General features: G+C 53.1%; 3 protein-coding genes across 3 annotated transcripts; 1 reads left to right on the top strand and 2 right to left on the bottom strand.

Annotated features, from left to right (window-relative positions):
- Positions 1–1135: 1135 nt before the first annotated feature.
- On the bottom strand, positions 1136–6297 carry CUNH2orf81 (chromosome unknown C2orf81 homolog). The gene is given in 4 exon segments (XM_021715704.1): positions 1136–2654; positions 2656–2898; positions 2977–3207; positions 6280–6297. Coding segments are annotated over 4 exon segments (1935 nt in total). The 3' UTR covers positions 1136–1211.
- Positions 6298–6469: 172 nt separating this feature from the next.
- Positions 6470–10183, top strand: WDR54 (WD repeat domain 54). The gene is made up of 10 exons (XM_008064370.2): positions 6470–6532; positions 6893–7115; positions 7278–7340; positions 7723–7789; positions 7883–7936; positions 8262–8389; positions 9294–9394; positions 9495–9657; positions 9844–9918; positions 9996–10183. Exons 1-10 carry the CDS (start codon positions 6489–6491, stop codon positions 10125–10127), a joined length of 1050 nt encoding a protein of 349 aa, XP_008062561.2. The 5' UTR covers positions 6470–6488; the 3' UTR covers positions 10128–10183.
- Positions 10184–10323: 140 nt separating this feature from the next.
- RTKN (rhotekin) lies at positions 10324–24627 on the bottom strand. Its single transcript, XM_008064371.2, has 13 exons — positions 24391–24627; positions 23608–24016; positions 17142–17341; positions 14957–15018; positions 14808–14861; positions 14593–14710; positions 14213–14422; positions 13267–13361; positions 13050–13156; positions 12691–12819; positions 11832–12000; positions 11583–11687; positions 10324–11010 (listed from the first exon to the last, which is right to left on the bottom strand). Exons 2-13 carry the CDS (start codon positions 23677–23679, stop codon positions 10676–10678), a joined length of 1656 nt encoding a protein of 551 aa, XP_008062562.1. The 5' UTR covers positions 23680–24016; positions 24391–24627; the 3' UTR covers positions 10324–10675.
- Between the last annotated feature and the right edge of the window lie 964 nt (positions 24628–25591).

Raw genomic sequence — 25591 nt, 5'->3', positions numbered from 1 at the left:
TGATAGTAGTGGGAAACTGGCCAGGGCAGGTGGGGGGGGGAGCAGGAGCACACCTCATCAACAAGAGTACTGCATAATGAACATTTGTATACCTAACCCTGAATTGTACCCCACATCTTTAAAATAAAAAAGAAAAAATAAAAAAGAACGGGCTTGTGCTTGCCTTTGACAAGAAGCCTTATATACTTTTACAATGATGATTAAGCAAACCATGGGCTAAGAATAGAAGGTTGCAGATTTTGATTACCACCATCTCTCAACCTTTTATGTTCTCAAGGATCTTCTAAATAATGAAAGCTATTGCCTAACTAGATTTGGGCCTTTTTTTTTTTTTTTTTTTGGAACATCATGTCTGTGTTTGGGTAATTCCCTGTTGTTTCTGTGATTTTCTGCACTGGTAGTTCCACATTTCAACACACAAGGTGATCAAGTCTGATATACCTGGTCAGTCAAGTGTCAAGTGAGGGTCATGTAAGAATAAGAAAGATGTCTGAATGCTTACTCTATTTTAATTCAGACCTGCCTAAGAAAACCTGCCTAACTACTTCTAAGCAATGTTAACTATGCAGGAGGCATCCACTATTAGGTTTGTTCATCACGGTTTGAATTTGAGAGTTTTTTCCCTAAATTTTGTGCCTTAGGGACCTGATTGCCTCACCCTAGTCCTTGGCACAATCCAGAGGTTAATGGATCAGTGCTTCCTTGAGTCCTGCCTAGCCCCAAATCTGTCTCAGAAAGTAAAATTTTCATTTGGAGTCTAAGATGACATGATCAAGCTCCAGGGACCAGGGAAGAAAGAAAATTCCTCAAATCAAAAATCATTCTGTGCTTAAGCTTGGCCATTCCCTTCCTCTCCTACTGAAAGGAAACTGCAAATTCTCTATCAAGCCAGACCCCACTTGCAGGCCTTATGTCTACTCTTTTGGGAGGAGGGGGTTTCTTCAGAATGCCTCTGCTAGGGAGCAGCCTCCACCCTAAAGAAGGGTCTCCTAAGGGTGGTGATGGGGCCATTCCCTGGAACCCTGGTTCTATCTTCGAGCCTAGGGCACAAAATTTAAGTTGCAAGACAAACTGTTCCTCTTGAGGTTCAGTGAGAGACTGGACATCCTTGGAAGAAACTGACAAAGACATCAGAGCAATTCCTAAAGCAACTCAGATGTTTATTTCTGGCAGGCAAACAGAGGGACGGGCTAGTTCCCATTGCCAGGGGCTCAGGGCTCAGAGTGGAGCAGAGGCTTGGAGGGGAGTGACCACACTTTGGGGGCTGAGTTCTTCATTAGCTGTGCCACGGTCACCTGGGGCTTCAGGGCACCTGTCTGGATGGGATGCTGCTCAGCGGGAGGAAAGCTGCCCCCCTCTTTGTCCTCTTGTTGAGGCACAGCAGAGCTGAGCAGCACCTGGGTGCTGGGGTTCCACATGCTCACACCAGGGGCCAGCTTCAGGGCTTCGGGCAGCAACATGGGTTTCCACATCACCTGGGATGTGGCTTCAAGGACCTTTGGCATGGTTTGAGGATATCTGTAAGGATCCTGACGCTCCCCATCTGTGAGTCCCAGGCCTCGTGGGGGCACACGGGTCCGGCCTGCCCACAGCTCACCCAGCAGCTCGGCCTCCCCCTCCCAGCCGCTGGGCCACTTGGCACTGGGCCACAGCTTGGGGCTGGAGCTGCAGGCCAGGTTAGGGAGCGCTGTGTGCCTGGTGGCGAAGTGGATCCCAGGGCCGGGGAATGGCAGCTTTGATGCGAAGGGTGGGGACGGCAGGTCTAAGTTTAAAGTGGGGAATTGGCCAGGGCCCACCGCACCCAAAGGAACGCCAGATGAGCGGGGGGAAAACGCTGCTGGCGAGACGCCGGGGTCGGGGGCTTGGGATTCAGCCGGGGCCTCGGTCTTCTCTCCCCGCTGGCGCCCGCAGGAGGCTTCCAAGGGGCGGGTCTCGGAGCCTGGGACCAGGATCTCGACCGTGGGGTACACCCAGTGGCGTGGGAGCCGCGCGGGGTCCAGACGCCCCACGGACGCCTTGCGGCCCCCCCTGTGACGAAGCTTGCCCAGCCGCACCTCCAAGTGCCCGGGCTGCGGAGACGGGAAGGAAGCTGAGCGGCCGAACTGAGCCCGGCCACCCCCAGGCGGGCAGGACACCAACGTGCTCGATGCCAAGCGGGACACCCCCTGTGTCTGGAGCTCCATCCGGTTCCCAGCAGCCTCCAGTTGAGGCATGCAATCGTAGAGGTCTTCCAGCGTCATCTGGGAGCCGAGGGGCCGGGACCTCTCGGCCGAGGCCGGGGGGCTGGCTCCCAGGGACTGCTCCGGAGAAGCAGGGAGACTGTCGGCGGACACCGCTTCCACCGACGGCTGGAAGCCCACGTTCAAGGACCTGGCCAAGGGGAAGCGGCTCCCCGACCGGCCTTCCGACTCCTCTGCAGGACCGCTGGGCCCGGCTTCTGGAAACGGCTCGGACAAGGAAGCGGCCGCTGGGGTGGCGTTCAGCTCCGAAGGCGGCTTCCGAGGTTCCATCTGTTCCAGGGAGCCTCTACCCGTCCATGATCTTCCCAAAGGGATCCGGGTCACGCTCCCAGGGTCCTGGGGAAATGCACCGGGATAGCGGGAGGTCAGAAAGGGTCGACGCAGAGCAGGAGTCCCGAGAGGCTTCCCGGGAGGCCGAAGCCAGGCCGGGGCTTACTTCAACTCGGAAATTCTCCCCCAGTCGCGCCGAGGCAGGCGCACGCAGCACGGGCACCGAGCCCTGAGCCCAGGAGTCTGTCGTGCACGCCGAGGGCTCCTCGTCCTCGCCCCATGTGGGGTCCTCGGCCACCGCAGCTTCTCCTTCGTCCCGCGCCAGGAAGCGCCACTCTGTGATCTGCAGCATGGCCTCCCGGGCCTGGCTGATGGTGAACGGAATGCACTGCGGGGGAGAGAGAGGGTGTCAGCCTGGCGGGGGGTAAGGGAGACAAAGGGGACGAGGACCCGGATCCAGGCCCACCTGCTGGGCCAGGTAGACGCTGAAGGCAGAGTCCATGACTCGAGCCAGCAGCTCGGCCAAGATGTCCCCCACCACGTCCTCGCCCTCCTCGAGGGCCGCGAGCGCCATCCACTCGGCCTCGTTGAGCCGTCCGGGCACGATGTCGACCTGTGGCACCGGCACGGTAGGCGGCCTTGCCTTTTCCGCCTTGGACCGGGTCACCGCGCGGTCTCGCATCTGCCTCTCCTGTCTCTGTGGGAACAGGACAGGATAGTCAGGGCAGGAAACCCAGCAATGGAACGGAAGAGGAAGCCTTCTCAAGTTGTCCAGTGGGGAGGAAAAGTGAAAGGGATGACAGTATACTAAAAGCCTACTAGGTGACAGATGTTTCTTAGGCATGTGGCCTAATTTGTTTAGTGTTCCTAACAGCCACTAAACCCATTTTACAGATAAAGAAACTGAAGTTTGATAGACACTAACCCTCACTTGCTTGGGAGCACACAATAAACAAGCACAGGCTATAGTAAGCTCTATTTCTGTGACCCTTACTATTTAGACCAGTGCAAAGGGTTAGAAATTCTTGAGCGTTCAAAAAACTTGCTGGGCACAGTGGCTCACGCCTGTAATCCCAGCACACAAAAAAAGAACTTGAGAAAGACAAACCAAATCAATAAATGGGGCATTGGAATTGTTGGTGTTATTTAGAGTCTTCTCTATATTAAAAAAAAAATCCAACTATTCTTACTTCCATTTTACAGTAATTTGCTCAGTATCACACAAGTAGGAAATAATGGAGTCAAAATTCAGATACAGATCTTTCTGACCCCAGAACTTGACTTTATCCTGCCTCCCAAATGAAAAAGTTTGCAAGAAATATGAAAAAGGATAAATAGTCTCAGATATACTGTTATTGCTTTGTTGTTTTACATTTCTTCAATACATAATGGTCTACATATGAAATCATAAATAAATAAATAAATAAATTTTAATATGATGAACTAAAAAATTAGAGTCTCAGATTTGCATGTTCTGATATTTTTGAAGGTTGGACAGCTTTTCAATTACTGTATTTATGAGTCATCTATAGTTACTCTTTTGTGAAATGTTATATTCTTTGCTTATCTTTGGGGTCTTAGATGACTTTTTTCTAATTTTTAATTTTAATTTTTTTTTAAATCAGAGTGTCACTTTGTCGCCTAGACTGGAATGCAGTGGCAAGGATTATGGCTCATCACAGCTTCAACTTCCTTGGCTCAGGCACTCTTTCCACCTCAGCCTCCCAAGTAGCTGGCTAATTTTAAAAATTTTTTGTAGAGACAGGATCTTGCTATGTCGCCTAAGCTAGAAATTATTTAAAAAATAATAGTCGGCTGGGCTTGGTGGCTCAGCTTGTAATCCCAGCACTTTGGGAGGCTGAGGCAAGTGGATTGCCTGAGCCCACGGGTTCAAGACCTGCCTGGGCAACTTGGAGAGACCTCAACTCTACAATAAATTAAAAAAATAGCCGAGCGTGGTAGCGCGCTCCTGTAGTTCTGGCTACTTGGAAGGCTGAGGCAGAAGGATCGCCAGAGTCCAGCAGATAGAGGCTGCAGTGGCCGGGAGCATGCCACTGCACTCCAGCCTGGGCAACAGAGTGAGACTCCCACTCAAAAAAAAAAAGTCAATAGTGGTAAGGGTTTGGTAAACTATATAGTGTGACATCATGCTGAACAGTATTTTTGGAAAAGTATACAATGGTATGTATTAAGAGCATTAAAAAAGTGTTTATTCCTTTAACCCTGCAATTTCAGTTATATAAATGCACCCAAAAGGCATATTCTGAAATGAAGATAAACGTATATTCTCCAACATATTTTCTGTAGTATCATTTATAATTGAAGAATATTGAAAACATTTCTAAGAAAAAGGGAATACATGGTTAATTGTGTTATATATATGTTCTATATATGGTGAAATTTTTTCGAGACCCGCCTGGGCAGCGAGACCTCATCTCTATAATAAATCAAAAAATTAGCCGGGCGTGGTAGCTTGCACCTGTAATTCCGGCTACTTGTAAGGCTGAGGCAGAAGGATTGCCGGAGCCCAGCAGGTGGAGGCTGCGGTGGCCGGGAGCGGCCACTGCACTCCAGTCTGGGCGACAGAGTGAGACTCCAACTCAAAAAAAAAAAAAAAACAACACAATGATTAAAGTAATCTTTAGGAAGAATGTGCAATGGCATAAGAAAACGAACGCTTATGATACAGTGCTAAATGAAAGAAGCAGGACACAAACTTACATATCAATTATAATCCCCCACGGTGTACTGAATAAAAGGAAAACAACAAAATGGTAACAGAGGGTATGTTTCCTCCCTATGCACTTCTCTATAAATTCCCTACAATGAGTTTGTATTCTCCTCTAATCACTTAAAAAGCTTAGTCCCCAAAACTCACTTTATGGACATAAATGTTTACGAACAGTCTCTTGGGAGGCTCCTCACTTCTCCACAAGTCTCTCTCAACCTGGTTTCTTCCAAAATTTACCTCCAAATGCAATCTCCCCAAACCTTTGCCTGCAGCCGACCCCCTCCCAACCTTATTGCTTCATATCTGATGTTCCCTGAAATTCACCCATCAAAGTTTCTAAACTTTGCACTGAACTCAAAATCCCTTAAGCCTCATTTCCTCTCTTCACCATGGATAACAGCCCTGTGGCAAGCACCAGGAGTGGCCCACAGTCCAGGCCAAGTTTGGCCAGAGCAGAAAAGACAAAATTGGGATAAGAACGTTTTTTGTTTTGTTTTTGTTTTTGTTTTTAGAACTTCCCTCCCAGGCTCTCATCTGACACCCGCGATGGTGACCATACCTGGATGTGGCTTGATCAGAGGGGACAGAGATATTTTTACACAAAGGTTCTCTGTTTTCTTTATTTTAAAATGTCTTGGCTTTTAAGCAGTTCGACTTTCAAATGCAGCCTGAGTTGTTCAATACATTTCTTCTTCCAGAAATTCTCGAAATACATAATTCACCTATCATCGCCTCTCCCCAAATACCCGTCCATTTCTGGTTTATGCATTTAAATAGTGTAAAAGAATTACTACATGCATTAGCCACTTCCAAATCCACTCTGCACCACCTATTGACCCTTTCCCTCCTGGCCCGAGTGTGACAAAGCGTGTGAGTGCGCATGGCGCACGTGTGGGTTTTCTGATGGGGCTTCCTTGGTCACCAAGGACAGCCGCGGGGTGCGCAGGAGCAAGGTCCCGCGCCAGGCGGCGCAGAGCTGACCCACGCTTCCCGACACCGACCTCGGCTCTGGTGCACCCCCAGCCGAGCTGAGCTCACCGAGCCTTCGTGCGCCATCGCCGCCGCTGTCGCCGCAAACACGGGTAATTCGGACAGCCTCTCCGCCGCGCCGCAGCCTAACGGTAGCCGTGCAACCACTGGGCGCTCGGGTGGCTCGCCCCGCCCACAGTTGCCTGGCAACCGCGCCGCCCGCTGCACGTTCCGGTCGTTCGCCCCGCCCTACGGCCGTGCGTACGTGCGTCGTCTCTATGGTGGCGGCGGATTCGGAGGGGCCGAAGGAACCCGGGGTCAGGCAAGCGCAGCTGGGCCTTTGAAGGTGACCTCTGACCCAGGCCGGGGGAGAAAAGGCTACGGGGGCCTCATCACGCCTTCTTGGCTCGCGCGCTTGGGGCCACCGAGTGGTCCTGAGCCATCGCCATCCCTCCTCTGGGATTTCCCCGTTGACTCATGACTCAGCCCTGGGACTTCCCTCTCCTGCGCCACCCGACCCTTCCCACGCACGTGACCCTCCCCCATCACCGTCCCCGAGGCACCCCATCGTGTAACCCAGCCTCAGGGGTCTCCCTAAGTGCCTCGTGATAGCCCCATCCTCGGGAATCTCCGTCGCCGTCTGTTTCCCACGCGCCCCGTGATCCGGATGTCCCTCCCGCAGAATGTTCCACCGGGAGCGCTCCATCCCCCTTCGAGGCTCGGCCGCCGCCTTGTGCAATAACCTCAGCGTGCTGCAGCTGCCGGCCCGCAGCCTCACACATTTCGGGGTGGTTCATGGACCAAGCACCCAGCTTCTCAGCGCTGACCCCGAGGGTGTGCCTTTGGCCCAGCGCCAGCTCCAATCCAAGGAGAGCACTAGAGTGAGCCCCCCACTTATCACTCAGGTGAGGCATGGAATTGGCAGTGGTGTTGCTGAGCCTAGTCCCGGTCACGGCCCTCTCTCTTCAACCTCTCTACTCTAACCTCTGACTTTCCTTCCCCTCTTCTGACTCCTCATGTTCCTCATCCTAATTTTCTTTGTACACTAATTGATCCACTTCCCCCAGGTCCACTGGTGTGTCCTCCCTTTCCGAATACTGCTGGTCCTCACCTCAAATCTAGGAATACAGGTAAGAAGAGAACCCTCCTGTCTTCCTCCTCCAGAGCCTTCCTTTTCCAGGCTCCAGACCCTTCCCCACTTGCCTCTAAACATTTTCAAACTTATCACATGCTTAGCCCACTGTTACACTGTTTCTTGTCTCCATTCCTTCCATCTTTTCCCAAGGGCCACCTCTAGTTTCTGCCTGTTTACTCACTGTATGTCTTCAGGCAGTTCATTTCTTAGATGCTCAGTGTCCTCCTCTGTAAAATGGAGATAAAAATAGTGCCTACCTCCCAGACTTGTTTTGAGGATTAAATAGGCTCAGGCTAACATGAATACGGGAAGTACTCAGCACAGAACTCAGCAGAGGTCAGCTGGATTATTCCCCCAACCTTGCCTCTGTCTTCCAGATGTACGAGTCTGATGGCTCCTTTATGGTCTTTTGTCATGCACTGGACTCTGGAGATGCCTCTCCAGGTACCTGCAGAACCAAGTGGGGTAGGAATAGGGAGTGTTTGCTGGGACTGGGGAAAGTGCTCCTTCTGATAGTTTTTCCCCTTTCATACTCAGCACAGGCTGTGTTTGCCCGAGGAATTGCTGCCAGTGGCCACTTCATCTGTGTAGGTGAGGGGGCGAAGGGCAGGGCATTGAGAAGTGCTGGGGCACATGGGCTTTGGCCAGAAGGATGCTGAGGGCCTGAGGAAATTGTGGAGGGTTAGAGAAAAGGGTGGAAGTGGAGGGGAACCTGAGAGGCTCCAAAAAACCATGGAGGGGCTCAGAAGGACAGGGTGGGATAGGATGAGGGTAGTGGATGGAGGGACAGGGCTCTTGTAGCTGTGAGAGATGGGTTTATTACTAAGGTTTCTGGGATGGAAGGAGTGCTGAATGTGGTGGCTGGAGACCCAGGAGGGTCAGGAAGCCATCACTGGGACATTGGTTCTGGCTGCAGGAACATGGTCAGGACGGGTGCTGGTGTTTGACATCCCAGCCAAGGGTCCCAATATTGTGCTGAGCAAGGAGCTAGCTGGGCACCAGACACCAATCACAGACATTGCCAGCGAGCCTGCCCAGGGACAGGTGAGTGGACTTCCCCTATTCATCCCAGTGAGCCTAGGAGCCTTCCCTGGGAGGCAGGGGACCTGGGTTCCAGTCTTGACTTGGACACTGAGCTGCTGGATGACTTTGGGTAAATATGCATTTTCCTAATCTTCAGCCACCTCAGATCCAGTGATGAGGCTGGATATCCTTTACATTTATGTGGCATTTTATAGTTCACCAAGACTTTTCAATACTGGTGTGAATTAAGGAGTTGGAACAAATGGTTTCTAAGATGCTTTCCAGCTCTGATGTGTGCAGCTTCCTTCTTTGGACTTGGACAAGTCCTACCCATTCAGGCCCAGCCCCAGTGCCATCCTCTCCAGGAAGCCTTCCCTCAATTCCAGCTCCCACTGATTTCCCTTAGCTGAACCCTTAATTGGCACTGTCCTCAAAGACAACTCTTGATTCCCCAATTGGTTTGCAAACCTCTTGAGAACAGGACATGTATTTTATAATTCATATTCTCCATTGTACCTGGCATAGGACTGGGCCCATGGGCTGTACTGGCTGGCTGGTGTTGATGGTTGGGAGGCTCAGGGTCTAATTATGCCTATGACTGGCTCAATGCAAGACCTCCAGGAAGTCATGACTCTGTGGCCTCAGTTTTATCATCCATCCAATGAGGACAGTCATACACCCCCTTCTAAAGTGATGGGCAGGGAAGTTGTGGGATTCTGAAAAAAATGCAAGGAAAGCAGTTCGTGCTTCCTGGGGAAACTCTGGGGAGGGTTTCTGATGGGTCCAGCTGGTGAGGGCTCCATCTATTACCCTTTTCCTAGAAAGGCAAAGATGCAAATACTGCCTTCCTTTCCCTCCTGCCCTGTCTGTACACAGGACCACAGCAGGGGAGAAAGGGAAGAGCTGATCCTGCCTTTCCCCTCAGGATTGTGTGGCTGACATGGTGACAGCAGATGACTCAGGCTTGCTGTGTGTCTGGCGGTCAGGACCAGAATTCACATTATTGACCCGCATTCCAGGATTCGGGTAGGTGGGGCAGAAGCGGGTAGAGGCCTTTCGGAGGTAGCTTCAGGATGGGCACTGGGATTGGTTCTGGGGAAATGCAAGTTGGATGTTATCTTTACAGAGTCCCATGCCCCTCCGTGCAGCTGTGGCAAGGGATCATAGCAGCAGGCTACGGGAATGGGCAACTGCATCTATATGAGGCTGCTACGGGAACTCTGCACGTCCAGATCAATGCCCATGCTCGGGCCATCTGCGCCCTGGACCTAGCTCCTGAGGTGGGCAAGGTCAGTCTCCTTCTCTGTCCCTATATATCCTTTTTCCTGATGCTGGAATGTTGAGAGAACACCACAGGCTTGTCTTTGCAACTCAGTGTAGCCCCCTCCCCAGGGCACCTGGACTGGGCATTCCAGCCTGTACCTGTCCCCTGTCAGGGCCCTCCAACTCCTACTCTTTCTGCTTTTTCTTAATAGCTACTCTCTGCAGCTGAGGACACCTTTGTACACATCTGGAAGCTGAGTAGAAATCCAGAGAATGGCTACATTGAGGTGTGTGTGATGAGATGGGTGGAATGGGGGGCCCAAGCATGGGAAATCAGGCTCTGACCAGCTTTCTTCTCCCCCAGGTGGAACACTGTCATGGTGAGTGTGTAACCGACACCCAGGTGTGTGGTGCTCGATTCTGTGACCTCTCAGGCAGTTCCTTTGCTGTGACTGGCTATGACCTTGCTGAGATCCTGAGATTCAGCAGCATGTGAGAGAAGAGCGGCCTTCCTTTCTCCCTACAGTATTTATAAAGTACCCCCTCCACCCAGCCCTTGTCTGATTTCTCAGTATTGTAGTCCTACTTCACACTGGTCATAATTCATGGGTGAATTAAGCTCCAGGGATGAGGTGGGGCAGGTCTAGGCCAAACGGAGAGAGGCACCCTGTCCTCAAGAACCAGATGAAGGCTGCTGTTAAATAACTTTAATGGTTGATGTGGGAGTCACAAGGGAGGTGCGTTCCCTCCCAGAGCTCTTCAGTGCCATCCTCAAAGCTGGTTAGTGCAGGGAGGTAGGGCAGAGTTGGTTCCAGTTTTCTCCCAGGAAGGGTTTCCCGCATCCCAGACACTCCTGGGAACGAGTCCTCGGTACCATGGCAGCCATAACTTAAGAGGGATGTCCTCCTGCTTCTTAGCCTACTCTCAGTCCGGCAGAGGAAGAGGAGGCCAACCTGGCCAGCTTGCTACAGACAGTCATATCCAGAGCCTAGGTGCACATGGATCATTTTCTCTTCTGGCCAGATCCTGTAGCCAGCACCTTTCTCACACTGGTGACTGGAGCCAAGTGCGGGGTGGGCCTCTGCTGCAGAGACCTCTGGACCGTGGGGATCGCTGTGGGGGGAGAGGGGCAACCAAGCAAGAAGTCCCAGGGGAGTGGTCTGGGGGGACACCATCCAGGGAAAAGGTTCTGGGTCGCCCCCAGGGCAGGGGGTGGGTCCAGGCTGAGGCTGGGGCCACTAAGGCAGGCGAGCAGGGGTTAGGCAGGGCAGGCTGGTCTGTAAACATTGCTAGCCAGGGTGGGGGCATCTCCAGCCTTGAGCCCTCCCGCTGTGTCAGGATGTCTGTCACCGCTGCGATGTCATCCAGCGGCTCAATAGCTGTGACCAGGAAGGGGTTGGGGGGGAGGGCTAGTCAGCTCAGGCCCTAGGCTTACCCAGCCCTGACCATCACCTGTCATTGTAATAGGAGGAAAGCAAAGCCCGGATCTCAGCTGAGATTGCATTATCCTGCAGGAGCAGCCCCTCACCTGGGCCCCCTGGGAATATAGGCTCTGATAAGTGTGGGATACAGGGTGCAAGGTGGAAGAGGATGGGGAAGGGAGCAGAAGTGGGTGAAGAAATTGAGAGGAGAAAAATGAAAGCGATGCCAGGCAAGTGAGGGGTGAGAGGAAGAGGCAGGAATCCACATACAGAAAGGGAAACAGAAAAGAAGAAATTAGGAAAGAGATCCATGAAATGAACCTGGCTCTTTGGGGTTTTGTTTTGAACTTTGGTGGACGTGGTTCCAAGAGTCGGAGAGGAGAAAAGAATACACAGGACTGGGTGAGACCTGAGTCCCCAGAGATCTGCCTCCCAAAGTGTGTTTTCTCTCCACTTCCATTCTCTGGCTTCCCTCAAAGCCCCCAAACCCACTTCCCATCAGATTCTTGGAGTGCATTTTTCTCACTCACCCATCTCGTGGTATAAGGAACCCTGCTTGGCCAGTGCTTGGGGTGGTTTCCGGGGAGCAGGAGTTTCAATTTTCATGACTTCATCACAGCAATGCTTCCACTGGCCTGGAGTAAGAACAGTGATGAGAAGGGGGCCAGGCCGCCCTCCTTCTGCATTCCCTTGCATACCATCTTAAAATAAAGGCCTCTGGTAAAAATGACAAACCCCAGTCCCTCCCAGAGGTTCAGCCCAGCTCCCTTCTCTCTCACTCATATCAAAGAAAAGCTGCCACAGGGCCTCCATCCAGGTCTGCAGAGCTTCCCGACTCTCTGTCTGAAGGGTGTGTGTCACCTCGTCATCCCCATACCAGTTACCGACACTTAGGGTGAAGGGCCGTCCTGGCACCTGGTCTAGCTCCCCTGCCCGAACACGAGTCTCCTGTGGGAGAAAGAAGTGATGTGTTTCCACCTCCATCTTGGTTCTGGAAATGGGCAGTGACATCAGGCAGCCTTAATCACCCTGCCTTAGAAGGAAGAGCTTAGGTGGCTTTTGCTGAGTCCTCTCATTTGCCTCCAACTGACTGGGAAGGAGTGGCAGGAAAGGGCTGGGGATGAGACATGGCCCTGAGTCAGGTAGGGAAGAGCAGATTGGAGATGGGGAAAGAGCAAGGCAGGGAAGGCACAGAAGTGGGCAAGAATACTGAAGCCAGAGTTCCCTCAGAACTTCCAAAAGCGTGGACAGGAAAGCCAGCCAAAGGGCTGGGGAGCAGAGAAGGGCAATCGGACCTGGGTCAGGAGAGAAAAACAGGAGGTGGTAAAGCAGATATGAGTTGGAATCTGAGGGGAAAAGGGAAGAAGGATGAAAAATTTTCAACTGGCAAGAGCATCCTCTCTGAGAGTTGGCAGGAATTGAGGATGGTGGTAAATGGGATGGCCCTTTTCCAGTGATACTGTGCTAGGGGAGAACATGGTTCCCTCAGCATCCCTGACCCCCAGGCAGAGTGTGGTGGTGTTAGGAACAGGAGGCTAGCTTCCTTCTCTCTGAGGTCTGCGCCCACCCTCCTGGGGCCCTGAAGGAGAGGCTCCTAAGCCAAGGCACCTGGTGTCTCACCACCAAGGGACCTATCACCTTGTTGATAACAATAGTAAGCAGCGGCTCTTCCCCAGTGTCTGCGTCCTCAGGTCGCCGGTAACAGAAGAGGTTTGTGCCTTTCAGGACTCCGTGCACTCGTGCCCAGTTCTGCGTCTCCCCAGCTTGCTGCATAAATGACTCAATGTTTCCTGGGGGAGTCACACCCCTCTAACACCCCTCATCTCGGCCTCCCATCAAAAACCTGCCCCTTTTGCTCACCCACCTGTCTGTTCCTCCCATCATCTTGCCATACCCCCTTGTTCCACCCAGACTTTGGTTTTTCAGTGGTTCTATTCCTAGGGGATCCAGCTGTCTGCCGTCTCCCAGTTCCCTTCCACTCCTCAGGGCCCCCTCACCTGCACCCTGAGGGTACCACTTGCAGTGGGTTGAGTCATGCAGAGAGGCTGAGCTGCCAGGCGGCAACACACGCTACCATAAAGGGGCAGCCAGGTAGGGTTCTCCTCTGGAGGAGGAGGAAGTGCAGGGTGAGGGTGGGGAACAAAAAAGGGACCACCCCATAGCCCCTCTTCTGACCATTACACATGCGTGTCTCCCCCCCCCACACATACTCACCATGACTGGCAAGGGTGAGGTCATGTGTGCGGAACCCATCCTGCACTGCTGCCAGGGTGAGTGTGGTGTGAGCCAAGAGGTGGTAACGAGGACCACTAAGGGAGAGACAGGAGGGGGCATCAGCTGAGTGAGGGGCATGTTGGACAGCAGGAACTGGAAGGGCTGAGCAGGTCTGCCCCACTGTTCAGGTGACCCCACAGAAAACTGACTAGCCTCCCCAGCAGGGATTAGGAACAAACACTGAGCTCCAGCTAAGTGCTGGGACCTGTGTTTTACATATGTTATTCCACTGATTCCCACAACAGCCCTGTGAGGTTGTCATGAAACCGGGCAGTGACGTCACGCAGCCTTGATCAACCCTGCTCTAGAAGGATGAGCTTGTGGGGCTCTCACTGAGCCCTCTCGTTTGCCTCCCACTATCCAGAGTGGAATGACTGGCAGGAAAGAGCTGGAGATGAGACACAGCCCTGAGTTGGGTGAGGTGGTGTTATTCTTTAGCTAGATGAGGCAATTTGAGGAGTAGAGAGGTTAGGAAACTTGCCCATAGTTATATCTGGTAAGTGGTGAAGTTGAAATTTGTACCCATGTCTGTGTCCAACATCGGTACTCTGTTTATTACCTCAGAAGCTCCCAAACTGCTCCTCAGAGTCCCACAAGGGACCAAGGGACCAGGCTATCCTGCCCCAACTAGGGAGCTCTGTTCTATCCATATAAGATATATTTGCTGCTGCTATAAAGACCCCAGAGCCTAACTCTCCCTGCCCTCCTGCTGGTCTTGGTTGGCTTGGCCCAGCTATGCCTCTCAGCTGTGTGGCCACTGCTCATTTATGTCTGTCTGCACATCCTGGCAGCAGTACAAAATGGGTTCTGCATGTCAACACAGTTCAAAGGTCACCGTGGGCAGGATACAGGCAGCTGAGGATGGTGGGGGTGTGCAAGGCCTTACCCCACAGCCGGGGTGGGAAGCAAGATGGGACTGCTTCCCGAACTCCCAGCACTGTCCAGCGATGCCCGGACCCGCCTCCCTGAGGAGCGACCCAGGGAACTGCTGAGTTTGGTGGCAAGCCTCTTGGGGGCACCAGCCAGGGCCCCCTCTTCTTCCACATAGGCTCCGTACAGCTCCAGCCGCAGTTCAAAGTCTGGTCCTGCCTCAGTGCTGGTGGGTGGGGGAGAGGAGGGTGGTCAGAGGGAATTCCAGGGACACATGGTGGGGGGTGTGTGTGGTACAAGTACAGGACGGCTCCACAGGGAAGGCCAGCTACCCACCTCCCCTCCCTCTCATCCAAGAATTGGGAGAGGAGGGAGCCACACAGATGAGGTACTCACAAGAGCACATTGTTCTGAAAGGAGATGTCTGTGAGGGTCCTGTCCACTAGGATCATCTCTGTGTCTTGAATGTGTTCCCCTAGCTGGAGCAGCAGAAACACAGCCCAGCGGTGCAAGTCTGGGGACAAAGAGCAAAACTGATGAAAACATGTCCCACAAGAGCCTCCCGCTTCTGGGTCATGCCCTGAATTTGTCCCAGGGTGTGTGGAACTCACCACCTTTGTTTTTGAAATATTCCGTGTCCTTCCACATGAGTGGAATCCGGAGATCTAAGGGGCAGAGGAGTAGGAATGAATTGAGATGGGGTAGGAGGTTGTGTGGTTGGAAAAGGGGAACCAGCAGCTGGGGTAGCTGTACTTCTTACCAGAGATGCAGACCCGGCCACGACAGGGGGAGCGCTCGCCAGGCGGGCCGCTGTCAGAAGGCCTGTGGATAAATCACAATGTCCTGTCCTGGCCTCTAGCCACTACTGCTCTTTGCCCTGGTTCCCAAGGGCTCTAGGATCACTCTGGTTCCAGGGGCTCAGGCCCCAAGTCCCCAGCAAGACTGACATGGTAGGGCTGAGGGACTGTAAGGGAGAGATATCAATTGAACTGAGCAATTTGCCAGACTTGGGAACACTAGGGACATTTGAGCCATGTTAACTCACACAGTCCACAAGCTCAGGGATCCCCCTCCAAGCACCCCTCCTGAGCACCTCCCCAGACCCTGCCAGGGACAAGTGGGGCCTTGAGGGGACAGGTGCCCACAGAGGGACTCCCTTTCAAGGGCTCTCCATTAAGCCCCAGGCTTGGAGGGGTTTGCAGGCCTTTCTTTTTAGCAATAGGGAGGCTGCTTGTTTTCCATCATCTCATCACTCCTTTGATATAAGAGGGTACTAGGCTAGAGCAGAAGATAATCTGGCCAGTGTTTGATGAAAGGAAAAAACAGGAATAGGCAACATTTATGTTCCATTCATCATAGACCCCCCTCTTCCCCCAGCCCCCTCAGCTTTGATTTCTCCTTTTGCCTCTTGGCCAGAGGAATCTGGCTGCATCCTCCCAGCGTGCCAGATTCCTCAGTCTCCCACTGAAGGGCCCCAGACACCCAGCCTTCCTCCCCTCCCTACTCATCGTCAGGACACACCACTTGTGTCCCTCTACTAAGGCGACAGCCAGTTTATCTGTACATATTAATGCCACTAATGTAATTACCAATTTAGCAGGGCCTTAAGCTGAATGATGTGGCACTAATGGCAAGTGTTTAGCAGCTAGGAACTTGGGGTGAACCTCAGATCACACTGTGTAGGGACTTAGGGCAGAGCCTGTCCGTGGCCACCTCTCAGGAAGCAATATACTCAGGAGAGGCTGTCCCTTCGTCTGCTTGCCCATCCTCTAGCTTTGTAGGCCAGCCATAGAGTGAATTTTCTGCCTTCTGGTGGCTTCATAGTTGAAATCCCTGGCAACTTCCTCTTGTGTCTGCCTTCAAGGCTGGAATGGGTACCATGCCACTGAGGGGCCAGGACCATCTCCCCACGCAGGCTCAGTGAAGCAGACAGGCCACTTTGCCAGAAGCCAGTTTTCCAAATGACCAGCTTACGAAAAATGGCCAATTCTCAGAATGATCAATTTGCCAAGTATTTTCTCCAGCACTTTAGCTTAGTCACCACTTTGGCTGAGTGCAGTGGCTCAACCCTGTCATCCCAGCACTTTGGAGGCCAAGACAAGAGGATTGCCTGAGTCCAGGGCTTTGAGACTAGCCTGGGCAACTTGGTGAGATCTTATCTCTACAATAAATCAAAAAATTAGCCAGGCATGGGTGGCACATGCTTGTAGTTCCTGCTACTTGAAAGGCTGAGGCAGAAGGATCGCCTGAGCCCAGCAGGTCAAGCTGTGGTGGCCATGAACATGCCACTGCACTACAGCCTGAGTGACAGAGTGAGACTCTGACTCAAAAAAACAAAAAACACAGCACCACCTCAACCATCTCACTGTGGATTTGTGAGATCAACAGTTTAATGTCAGTGTAGCTTGTGTTTTACATCCAGAAGCTGAGCCCTTTTAGAATGCACAATCTAACCAATGTGAATGAGTAGGCTTTCCTTTAAGTGGGTTTTTATTATTCCTTTCCCAATTCTTGCCTCTGATGGTGAACCCCAGGTGTAACAAACTATTGTCAGTTTGTGATAAACTGGCCATTCAACAAATTGGTCGCTTAGTGAACTAGCTTTGAGATAATTTAGTTTCCCCAAAGCCAGACAGCAAGTCTCATTGGATCACAGGCAGAGCTTAGCAAATTAGTGCTTTTGCATTACTTAGTGGCCCTCATACCGCCTGCCTTTCACCAGACACACTGGCTTTCCTAAGACCAGCCTGAGCTGCTTACTAGTGCACCTCTGGGCCACATATGCAGTGGCAAAACACCAAGACCCCTCTCAGGCCCCCAACAAGGCTTCATGGGGAGGTCTTCTTCAGGATGGTCCACACTCAATATATGCACACACGTCACCACCACCACCACCACCACCCAGAAGGCCTGCACCCACGAGTCCCTGCCTCCCCCTTGCTCACCGCCGGCCTGTCTTCCCCAGCACCTGCGCCTCCTTGCGCCGCTGCAGCTCGCCCATGTAGCTGAGGATGCGGCTGTTGCACACTAGCAGGCTCTTGGTGGCCTCCAGAGCCTGCTCTCGCTGGGAGCAGGCTGCCAGTAGCTTACAGGCCCCTTCCCTCATCCGGATCTCATGGTCCAGCTTCCTCTGCAACTCCGTGTCCTGGCCAGGGTTGGGGGGAGGGTGAGAAGGAAATATCAGTCAGGAGACAGGCTGAAGCACCCCCAACGTGGCCTGTGACCCAGTAAAAACTGACAAGAAACTAATGTAGGCAGCTAAAGAGCATGTGTTGGGTCACAACCTCAGCTTCCCAGAAATGACCAGAGAAGCTTTGCAGCCAGATGTGGTAGCATACACTTGTAGTCCCAGCTACTGGGAGAATCCCTTGAGCCTAGGAGTTCAAGGCCAACCTAGACAACATAGTGAGACCTTGTCTCTATAAACAAACAAACAATCAAACAAATACAGATGTTCCTGAGCTTTAAAATTCCTTCAGCTCTTGTTGAGTGCAATTTGGAACAATCTATGAAAATTACAAATTCACATATTCTTTGATCCAGCTGTCTAATATCTAGGAGTTTATCCTACATGTGTAGCGACACATATAATTGGATGGAGCTATATGCACAAAAATATTCACTGCAGCCTGTTTTAAACACCAAAACTAAAAGCCCTTCAAGCCAGGCATGGTGGCTCATTCCTGTAATCCCAGCACTTTGTTTGATAGGTGGAGGTGAGAGAACTGCCTGAGCCCATGGGTTTGAGGCCAGACTAGGCAACTTGGCAAGACCTTGTCTGTACAGTAAATAAAAAAATCAGATGGGTGTGGTATGCATGCCTGTAGTTCCAGCTACTTGGAAGGCTAAGGCGGAAGGATTGCCTAAGCCCAGCAGGCTGAGGCTGCAGTGGCCGTGAGTATGCCACTGCACTCCAGCCTGGGTGGCACAGTGAGATGCCAACTCAAAAAAAAAAAAAAAAAAAAAAAAGCCCTTCAATAGGGCATCGGTTAAATAAGTAACAGCACATCTATACCATGTAATATTGCAGACATTAAGGAATGAGATAGACATGTGCAAATATGAAACAATCTCCAAAATAGATGTGAGAAAGAAAGCAAAGCAGTATTACACATGCTACCGTTGTGCATGATATAAGTGCGATACATATGTTGGTATATGTATGCATATACCTATTCATAGATATGCATGTTTATGCATAACAATATTCGTGGTTGTGGGCCTAGGAGCCAGGAATAGAAAACAGACTTATGATGCTTTATTTATATGTGCCCTTCTATACTGTTGGAAATTGCGCTACCTTTAAAAAAATACTACCTTTAAAAAATACTTAAAAAAAAATCTTTGGAGTTAAAAAAAATTACCAGACCCCTCCTAAGATTTGCAGAATAAGAATCTCTGGGCGTGGGCCATTTGCATTTTTTTTTTTTTTTTGAGTTGGAGTCTCACTCTTGTTGCCCAGGCTGGAGTGCAGCGGCACACTCACAGCCACCGCAGCCTCAACTCACTGGGCTCAGGTGATCCTTCTGCCTCAGCCTTCCAAGTAGGTGGAACTACAGATGCATGCCACCATGCCTGGCTAGTTTTTGTGATTTATTGTAGAGATGAGGTCTCACCATGTTGCCTAGGCTGGTCTCGAACCCCCGGGCTCAGGCAAACTTCTCGCCTTGGCCTCCCAAAGTGCTGGGATTACAGGCTAAGCCACCACGCCTGGCCAATGTGCATTTTTTGAAAACTCCCCAAGTGATTCTGAGGTGCAGCCAGTCCTAAGAACTACCAATTAAAGGAAATGGACAGACAGGAAAGATAATCCAGGGTTATCCCCTAGACTCAAGTGACAGGGGCCATCTAGTTGGCAAGGGATTGGAGGAGGAGTATACTACCTTCAGAGTTCACCCATGCTGCACAGAACCCCATGTATACCCCGGGGATCCAACACCTCCTGGCTCTCTGAGTTTAGGAGGTGAGGAATAGGACTGGAAGGTAGGTGATCCAGGAGTAATGGGCTGGGCAGGCTGCACACAGGGCCAGGTAGGAGGCACTAGGATTCTCAGAAACATTCACTCAGAAAGGAGCCCTGGAGATCCTGGTCCTAGTTTTTAAGTCAGGGCCTCACTCTGTTGCCCAGGCTGGAGTGCAGTGGCACAATCATGGTTCACTGCAGTCTCAGCCTCCTGGACTCAGACGATCCTTCCACGTCAGCCTTCTGAGTAGCTGGGACTACCATGCCTCGCTAATTTTTTTGATTTTTTTTTTTTTGGTAGAGACAAAGTCTTGCTATCTTGCCCAGGCTGGATGGTTCTTTAAAAGCACTGGGCAATTTGCTCAACCTCCCTAAGCCTCAGTTTCCTCATCTGTAAAATGCAAATGAAAATAATCCTTACCACCTCAGCCTTCCAAGTAGCTGGAACCACAGACTCGTGAAAAAAAGAAAAAAGAAAAAAAGAAAATAATCCCCATATCTCTGGATTGTAAGAATTCAGTGAGACTGGTATGTGAAGCCTTCAGCACATGGCATACATGGATGAAGGGGATGCTTATTTCAAAATGCTATAGTATGGCAACCACCATGGAACATCCCTGTGTCGTCCAAGACTCTACATTTAAAACCCAGCTGGGAGGTGAGAGAGGTAGCAGTGCCCGGTCATGGCACAGCCATGCTCAGGAAAAACAGACTCTGCTTCTGGCTCTTTGCTGTCGATGGTTCAGGAGACAAGGCAAGTCGTGACACCCACTTGAAGAGGGGGATGACTGTGACTGTTCAAAATCTGTCTTTTTCCTCACACCAGCTCTCCTGCAACCCCTGTCCTTGTTTCCGTCCCTGGTGGCTCCAGCCTTCTCTTGGACCTGAACACCCTAAATTTCCTCTTCCAAAAATTCTGTTCCTCCTGCCCACAGATTCGTCCTTCACTTTCTATGTCCTGTGCTAGGCCAGACTTTTATAGCCCTCCACCCCAGCACCATGTACCTGTATGCCTTTCAAAATAGGCCAACCTGGTCCCAGAGCCCCCACCACCAGGAAGCCCTCCCAGACTACATAGCTCCTCCCAACCCATCTGTCTGTTTGCACAGGGCTTTACTTCTGCTAAGCTTCGCCACTTGCCAACCCCTACCTCAGTTTGCACCCAGCTTCTACCACAAACGTCCCAAACGGGTGAGAGCCGGGCAGAGGGGGACGCACGGCGTCCTCAAGCCTCCTGTTGTCTAGCCTCGTCCCAGCCCCAACACTCACGGATCCTTCCCCAGCCCTGTTCATTGTGAGCGGCAGCGGCGCAGCGGCTCGCGAGGTCCTGGGAGCCGCACTGGCTCAGGGAGCCTGCGGGACCGAGGGAAATCAGAGGAGCCCCGTCCCAGCGTAGCCGACCGGCCTCCGCCCCGCAGCGCTCAGGGCGCTGGTGACATCAGCTCCCAGATGCCGCGAGAGCACCGAGGGGCGCCTGGCCGAGACTCTGGGCGGCACAGCCACGAGACCCCATCGCAGCGGGACGGGGCCTCCGGGAGCGCCCGCGCCGCCCAGGAAAGGGCTCCGGCCTTTTCGCTGTGCTCCAGCTCCGGGGCCCTTTTCGCGAGCGTTCGCCCTCCAAGGTGACCCCTTGCCTGGGAGTGTAGGGGGTGGATACTGTCTAAGCTGGGAAAGCTGGAGTCCTAGAGAGGTCGCTGGGCCAGCCTGGAAGAGCCAGACCAGGGGTCCAGACGCCTCCCCTGTTTCCCCGCTGCCTTCCAGCCCCGAATCTACCCAAGGCCGAGCGCCCCTTGAAATCGGGCTCCCACCCCTTCGGGCAGAGGATCTCAGGAATCCCGGCTCGGGAACTGAATCCTTGTACTTCGCCCCGTCTCCCCACCGGGGGGATAATTCCCTGTTGCCTCCTCCCCACCTAAACACACCCTCTCCACAAGCAGGCAGCACCCCTCCCCCCACTCCAGTCTCCTGGGAAAGAGCCCAGAGCTGGGTGTCAGCGGACCTAGGTCAGATCCCAAGGGGCCGAAGGAGGATGAGTCATGGGCAGGAGCCCCAGTGCGTATCAGGCCCTCTGTGGACATCCCTTTCCACCCCTCCCACTCTCTTCTGCCCCGACCTCCTGCTCTGCTTCTCACCACCTTCTGATCCCTTCAGAGTCTCCACTAGGGCTAAGTTCAAATCCTAGTTTAGGGACTTGACAAGCTGTGAGAACTTAACCTCTGGAGCCTCGGTTTGGAAGCCGGGAGTATTTCATCTCCTTCCTAGCACTGAGGATTAAACGGGAAAGTCTAATCTCTTTCTGAGCCTAGCACACATTTAAAAACCAGCTTTCTCTCACTCTCGCTTCCCCTTTACTTGCAGCTTAAGTTACCTCCTCCAAAAAGTCTTCTTGGATTTACTCCTCCATGACTGCCTCTCTTGCCAATCCCTGAAACACAACGGGTCTCTCTTTTGAGGACCTGCTGAAGCTGGTCAGAAAGAACACAGCACACTCAGCCACAGCTGAAGGATGGGTAGCAGAGTGAAAACCAAGCTCCTCCTCTTCCCTAGAACTTTGCAGGCCTCCCATGGAGAAAAATTACATTGGTGTGGAGGAGGGCAGGATGCAGGAATTTAAACATTTACATATCTAGACCAACTCTGTCCAAATAAACCTTCTGCAAAGGTGGAAATTTCAGTAGCCATCTAGCATGTGAAATGTGGTTAGAGCAACTAAGGGACTAAATGTTTTATTTTAATTAACTAAAATTAGATTTAAGTAGTCACATGCAGCTAGCAACATGGACAGTGCAGACAGCTATGAATGGCAAACAAGTTTCATCTCATGTGCTAACAGGATAATTAGGTAGTGTCAGAGTCCCAGCAGGCTCATTGGGCACCTTTCTGCAATTTTGAAAAGGATGACTCTCTCCAGGCAAACAAATTAGATAAAAGTGCCCCTCCTGATGCACCCAAACCCAGATGAGGACTCACACCTCTGGCTGGCACCTGTGTGAAGGACACAACCTGTACGATTTATGACAAGACTGGGCTCATTGATAAAGAATGCCAAAACTGACTAGTGAAATGTCTACTATGATCCAGGGAGCAGGGGAAGGGTTTGAGGGGGGCAGCACATGACAACAAGCTGCCATTACTGATGGAGTCTTTTCAAAGTCCTGCTTCTGACCTCTCTCAGCAGCAGCCTCCTGCCCGGCCCAGGCCGTCACTCGGACAACTTCCCCCATCTTCCTGTCTCGGTAGATGGCCATGCCACCCTGCTACTTAGCCACACACCTGGAAATCATCCTGGAGTTCTCTCTTTGCCCTACCTCTCCCATCCAATCCATCAGCAAGTCGTCAGATCTACCACCACCACCTGAAATCCACTCCTTCTCCTCTTCTCTACTATAAGCACTTCCAGATTCACACCACCAGATTCCTCCCTAGGACTGTAACAGCCTCCCACCTGCGGTCTTCTGCCACCTCTCTTGCCAACCCTTGTCCCCTGCACCTGCCCCCTTTCCCCACCCTGCCTGTTCTCCACAGCAGCCACCATTTTAAAGCATTACATGAGTCGTCCCCCTGCTTAAAACCCTTCCATGGCTCAACATCACACTTAAATACGATCCAAGTGCCTTATCATGGCTTCCAAGGCCCTCCAAGATCTGACCCCTGCCTGTCCACTCCACCACAGCTGACATGTTCCAGCCACACTGGCTCTCTCTTTCCCACAGATACTTCACTCTCATCCTCATCTAAGGGCCTTCACTCTCCCTCTAGTCTTCACATATCTTACATCCTTCTGGTCTCAGATCGGAGGTCTCCACACAAAGGCCTTCTTCCCTGATCTCCACATCTAATGCCGCCTTCCCCACCCGATTCTGATGACATTCCCATTTTCATCATCACTGCATTATGTTCGGTATGACTAATGTGTTTGCATGTTTACTGTCTGTTCCCCCACTACAATGAAACTTTCCTGTCTTGCACACTGAGGTAATCCATGGTTTGGAAAGGAGCGTGGCACATAGTACATGTTCAATAAATGTGTTTAAGAATAAATAACGGAGCAGCTCTCCACCATCTCTAGGGACAATAGAATCCTTATTCTTGGCCCACCATCTCCTTTGCCTTCTCCAGTGAGGATACATCCTTCCTGCAAACCTCTCACATTGAACTCCTCTCGTCTTCCTGCACCTAAAGGGAGCCCCCAGAACAGACATCCATACCTACACACAGGCCTTCAAGAAATAGGTGTGAAGATCCTGCTGCCAACATAAGGCTCTGATTGGCAGCACTGAGCCGGGGTCCACACACAGCACCCCACACAGGGCACACAGAACCACCTGGCCCTCTCCCCACTGTGAGCAGCCCTCGCTCTCTGCCCCCCTGCCCCAGCAGGGACGGGCAGGGCAGAGAAGGGCTGGGATGCAAGCAGAGGAGATGTGTACTCCAGCGGTGGGCATTACCTCCAGGCTGAGTGCCATCTGCCGAATGTAGAGCATGTTCAGGTCCTCCAGGATGTGCAATCTGTCCTGCATCTCTGCCCCCAGTGTCCCTTCCCTTGTCGACCCCACTGGGGGAGGCAGGTAGGCACCACGCTGTCCCAGTTCCTCCTCCCACTGCTCCCTCCGTCTTGAAAGAGGCGGCCAGCTCTTGGGCAGAGGCAGAGGCTGCCCCTACTCCTGTTAGTCCCCTCTGGCTGCTGTGACAAATGTTCCTCATCTACTGCTCTTCCAAGACCTTGGTGGGAGCCAGGCAGGGGTGGAAGGAAAAGAGAGGTGAGGCTGAGTGGGGTCGCAAGAGGAAAGGCCAGCTGAAGAGGGGGCTCTGGGCACAGAGTGTCCAGTCTCACTTTGGCAGCAGCTGTTCTCCCAGCTGTGGAGAAAAAGGCCCTTTCATTCCGACTCGGCCCCTCCCCAGCCCCCGCCCACATCCCCGGCCAGGCAGACAGAGAATCTGTGTGCGAGAGGGCAGTGAGGGGCAGGCACAGCTGGAAGGGGGCAGGGAAAGGACGCCTCATGCAGTTACTACAGAGCCGTGGGGTTTGCAGGAGGTTGGAGCTTTCGGCGGGGTTCGGGCTTGGTTGGGGAAAGTTAGGAGAAAGAGCAGCCGAGGTGAGGACTGGACGAGAGAGTGAGCTCAGGGAGAGCGACAAAGGGGTGACTTGGGAGTGCGGCCCAGCCCCAGGGCCACCGCTTCCAACTCGGGGGGTCCCCATCCAGCCCGCTCCACCCCGGGCTCACAATTACCTCGCTTTTCCAGCAGAAGGGAGGAGAGGGAGGGAGGGAGGAAGGCAGGGGTGTGCCTGTCTGCTGCTGCCCCTGCTCCCCTCTGCAGGCCCCTTCCCTTCCAGACAGGAAACCAGCCCCGATTCTCAGCCAGCTGCAGCGCGGCCCCGCACCCCCCCACCGGCCCACGGAGTCACACTCCGCTCGGCGGCCGGCCGAGCTCTGCGGCTCCGCCCCGGCTCCTCGGCGCTGGCCCCCAAGGCTCGGCTAGTCCCGGGGGCGGCTCCAGTCACTGGCCCCTCCTCCTGGTACCTGGGCCTCGCCACCCCCCGTCCGCCCCACGCGGGATCTTCGGGCCGAGGTGCTTGGGGGCGCTGGGCCGACAAAGGCCCTCTCTTCCCGGTTCACTAGGCAGAGGAGGCCTGGGACAGCGGGACAAGGGTGTGAAAGCGCCTTTGTTCGGGGCAGGCTGGAGGGAAAGGGCAGAACCAGGCCGGGAATCCCAGCTGGGAGGGCGAGGGGGCGGGAGGAAGGCCCCCTCGCTTAACCCTTTCCAGGCCTGGGAGGGAAGGGGCTGGAACCGGGCTCTCCTTGGGCAAGTGTGAGGCTGACTTGGGGGCAGGGGTGTCTCTGGGGCGGCTGCTCGCCCTTTCCGTCCCGGTCCAGCCCCAACCGAGCCTCTTTGGGAGTCACAGGTGGGCGCAGCCACGGGCAACGTGGAGCCCGCGCAAACTCTAAGCTTAGAGACTGGGCTCCTCTCAGGCCCCGGGAAAGGAGGCGGGAATTTGGCGAGTGGCAAATAACCCCAGAGAGTTAAAAGGAGAGCCCTTCACCGCACAGAGGAGCCAGAGGCTTCGGCCACGCGGCGGGACCTGGCTGCGGCCAGAGGCAGCCCAGAAGGTGGACAAAGGTTGTGGGAGGGGCGGGCGCCCGGGCCAAGAGGCCGAGTGCTCGGGGCCCGCCCCACCGCCCGCCGCCCTGTGCCCGGAAGGGGCTGGGGTCCGGGCACATTTTGGGGATCGAGCCTGGGGCCCCTCCAATTGGAGTTTTCCAGGCATAGCCGAGTCACCCCTACCGGGCCAGGGAGTGTCTAGGGCGGCACAGCCCCGACCAACGCGCGCCGACCGCACTTAACTTTGCAAGTCAACGCGGGAGGGTTTGTCCCGGGCGCGGCGTCTCCGCCCCTGGGCGTGCGCGCGAGCAGGGGCCGGGGCTGCCGCGG

The sequence above is a fragment of the Carlito syrichta genome, unplaced genomic scaffold (assembly GCF_000164805.1).
Source record: "Carlito syrichta isolate Samal-C Ts95f unplaced genomic scaffold, Tarsius_syrichta-2.0.1 Scaffold307324, whole genome shotgun sequence".
In the NCBI taxonomy this organism is placed as follows: domain Eukaryota; kingdom Metazoa; phylum Chordata; class Mammalia; order Primates; family Tarsiidae; genus Carlito; species Carlito syrichta.
This window is presented reverse-complemented; position numbering and strand designations above follow the sequence as displayed.

Excerpts from the sequence above, each read along its gene's own strand:
- WDR54 (XM_008064370.2), top strand. The coding sequence starts at position 6,489 with ATGGTGGCGGCGGATTCGGAGGGGCCGAAGGAACCCGGGGTCAG. Across the intron at positions 8,390-9,293 it reads GCGAGCCTGCCCAGGGACAG|GATTGTGTGGCTGACATGGT; the intron begins GTGAGTGGACTT and ends CTTTCCCCTCAG. Across the intron at positions 9,395-9,494 it reads ACCCGCATTCCAGGATTCGG|AGTCCCATGCCCCTCCGTGC; the intron begins GTAGGTGGGGCA and ends TTATCTTTACAG.
- RTKN (XM_008064371.2), bottom strand. The coding sequence starts at position 23,679 with ATGCAGGACAGATTGCACATCCTGGAGGACCTGAACATGCTCTACATT. Across the intron at positions 14,862-14,956 it reads TGGCCGGGTCTGCATCTCTG|ATCTCCGGATTCCACTCATG; the intron begins GTAAGAAGTACA and ends TCTGCCCCTTAG. Across the intron at positions 11,011-11,582 it reads TTCCTTATACCACGAGATGG|CTATTGAGCCGCTGGATGAC; the intron begins GTGAGTGAGAAA and ends TCCTGGTCACAG.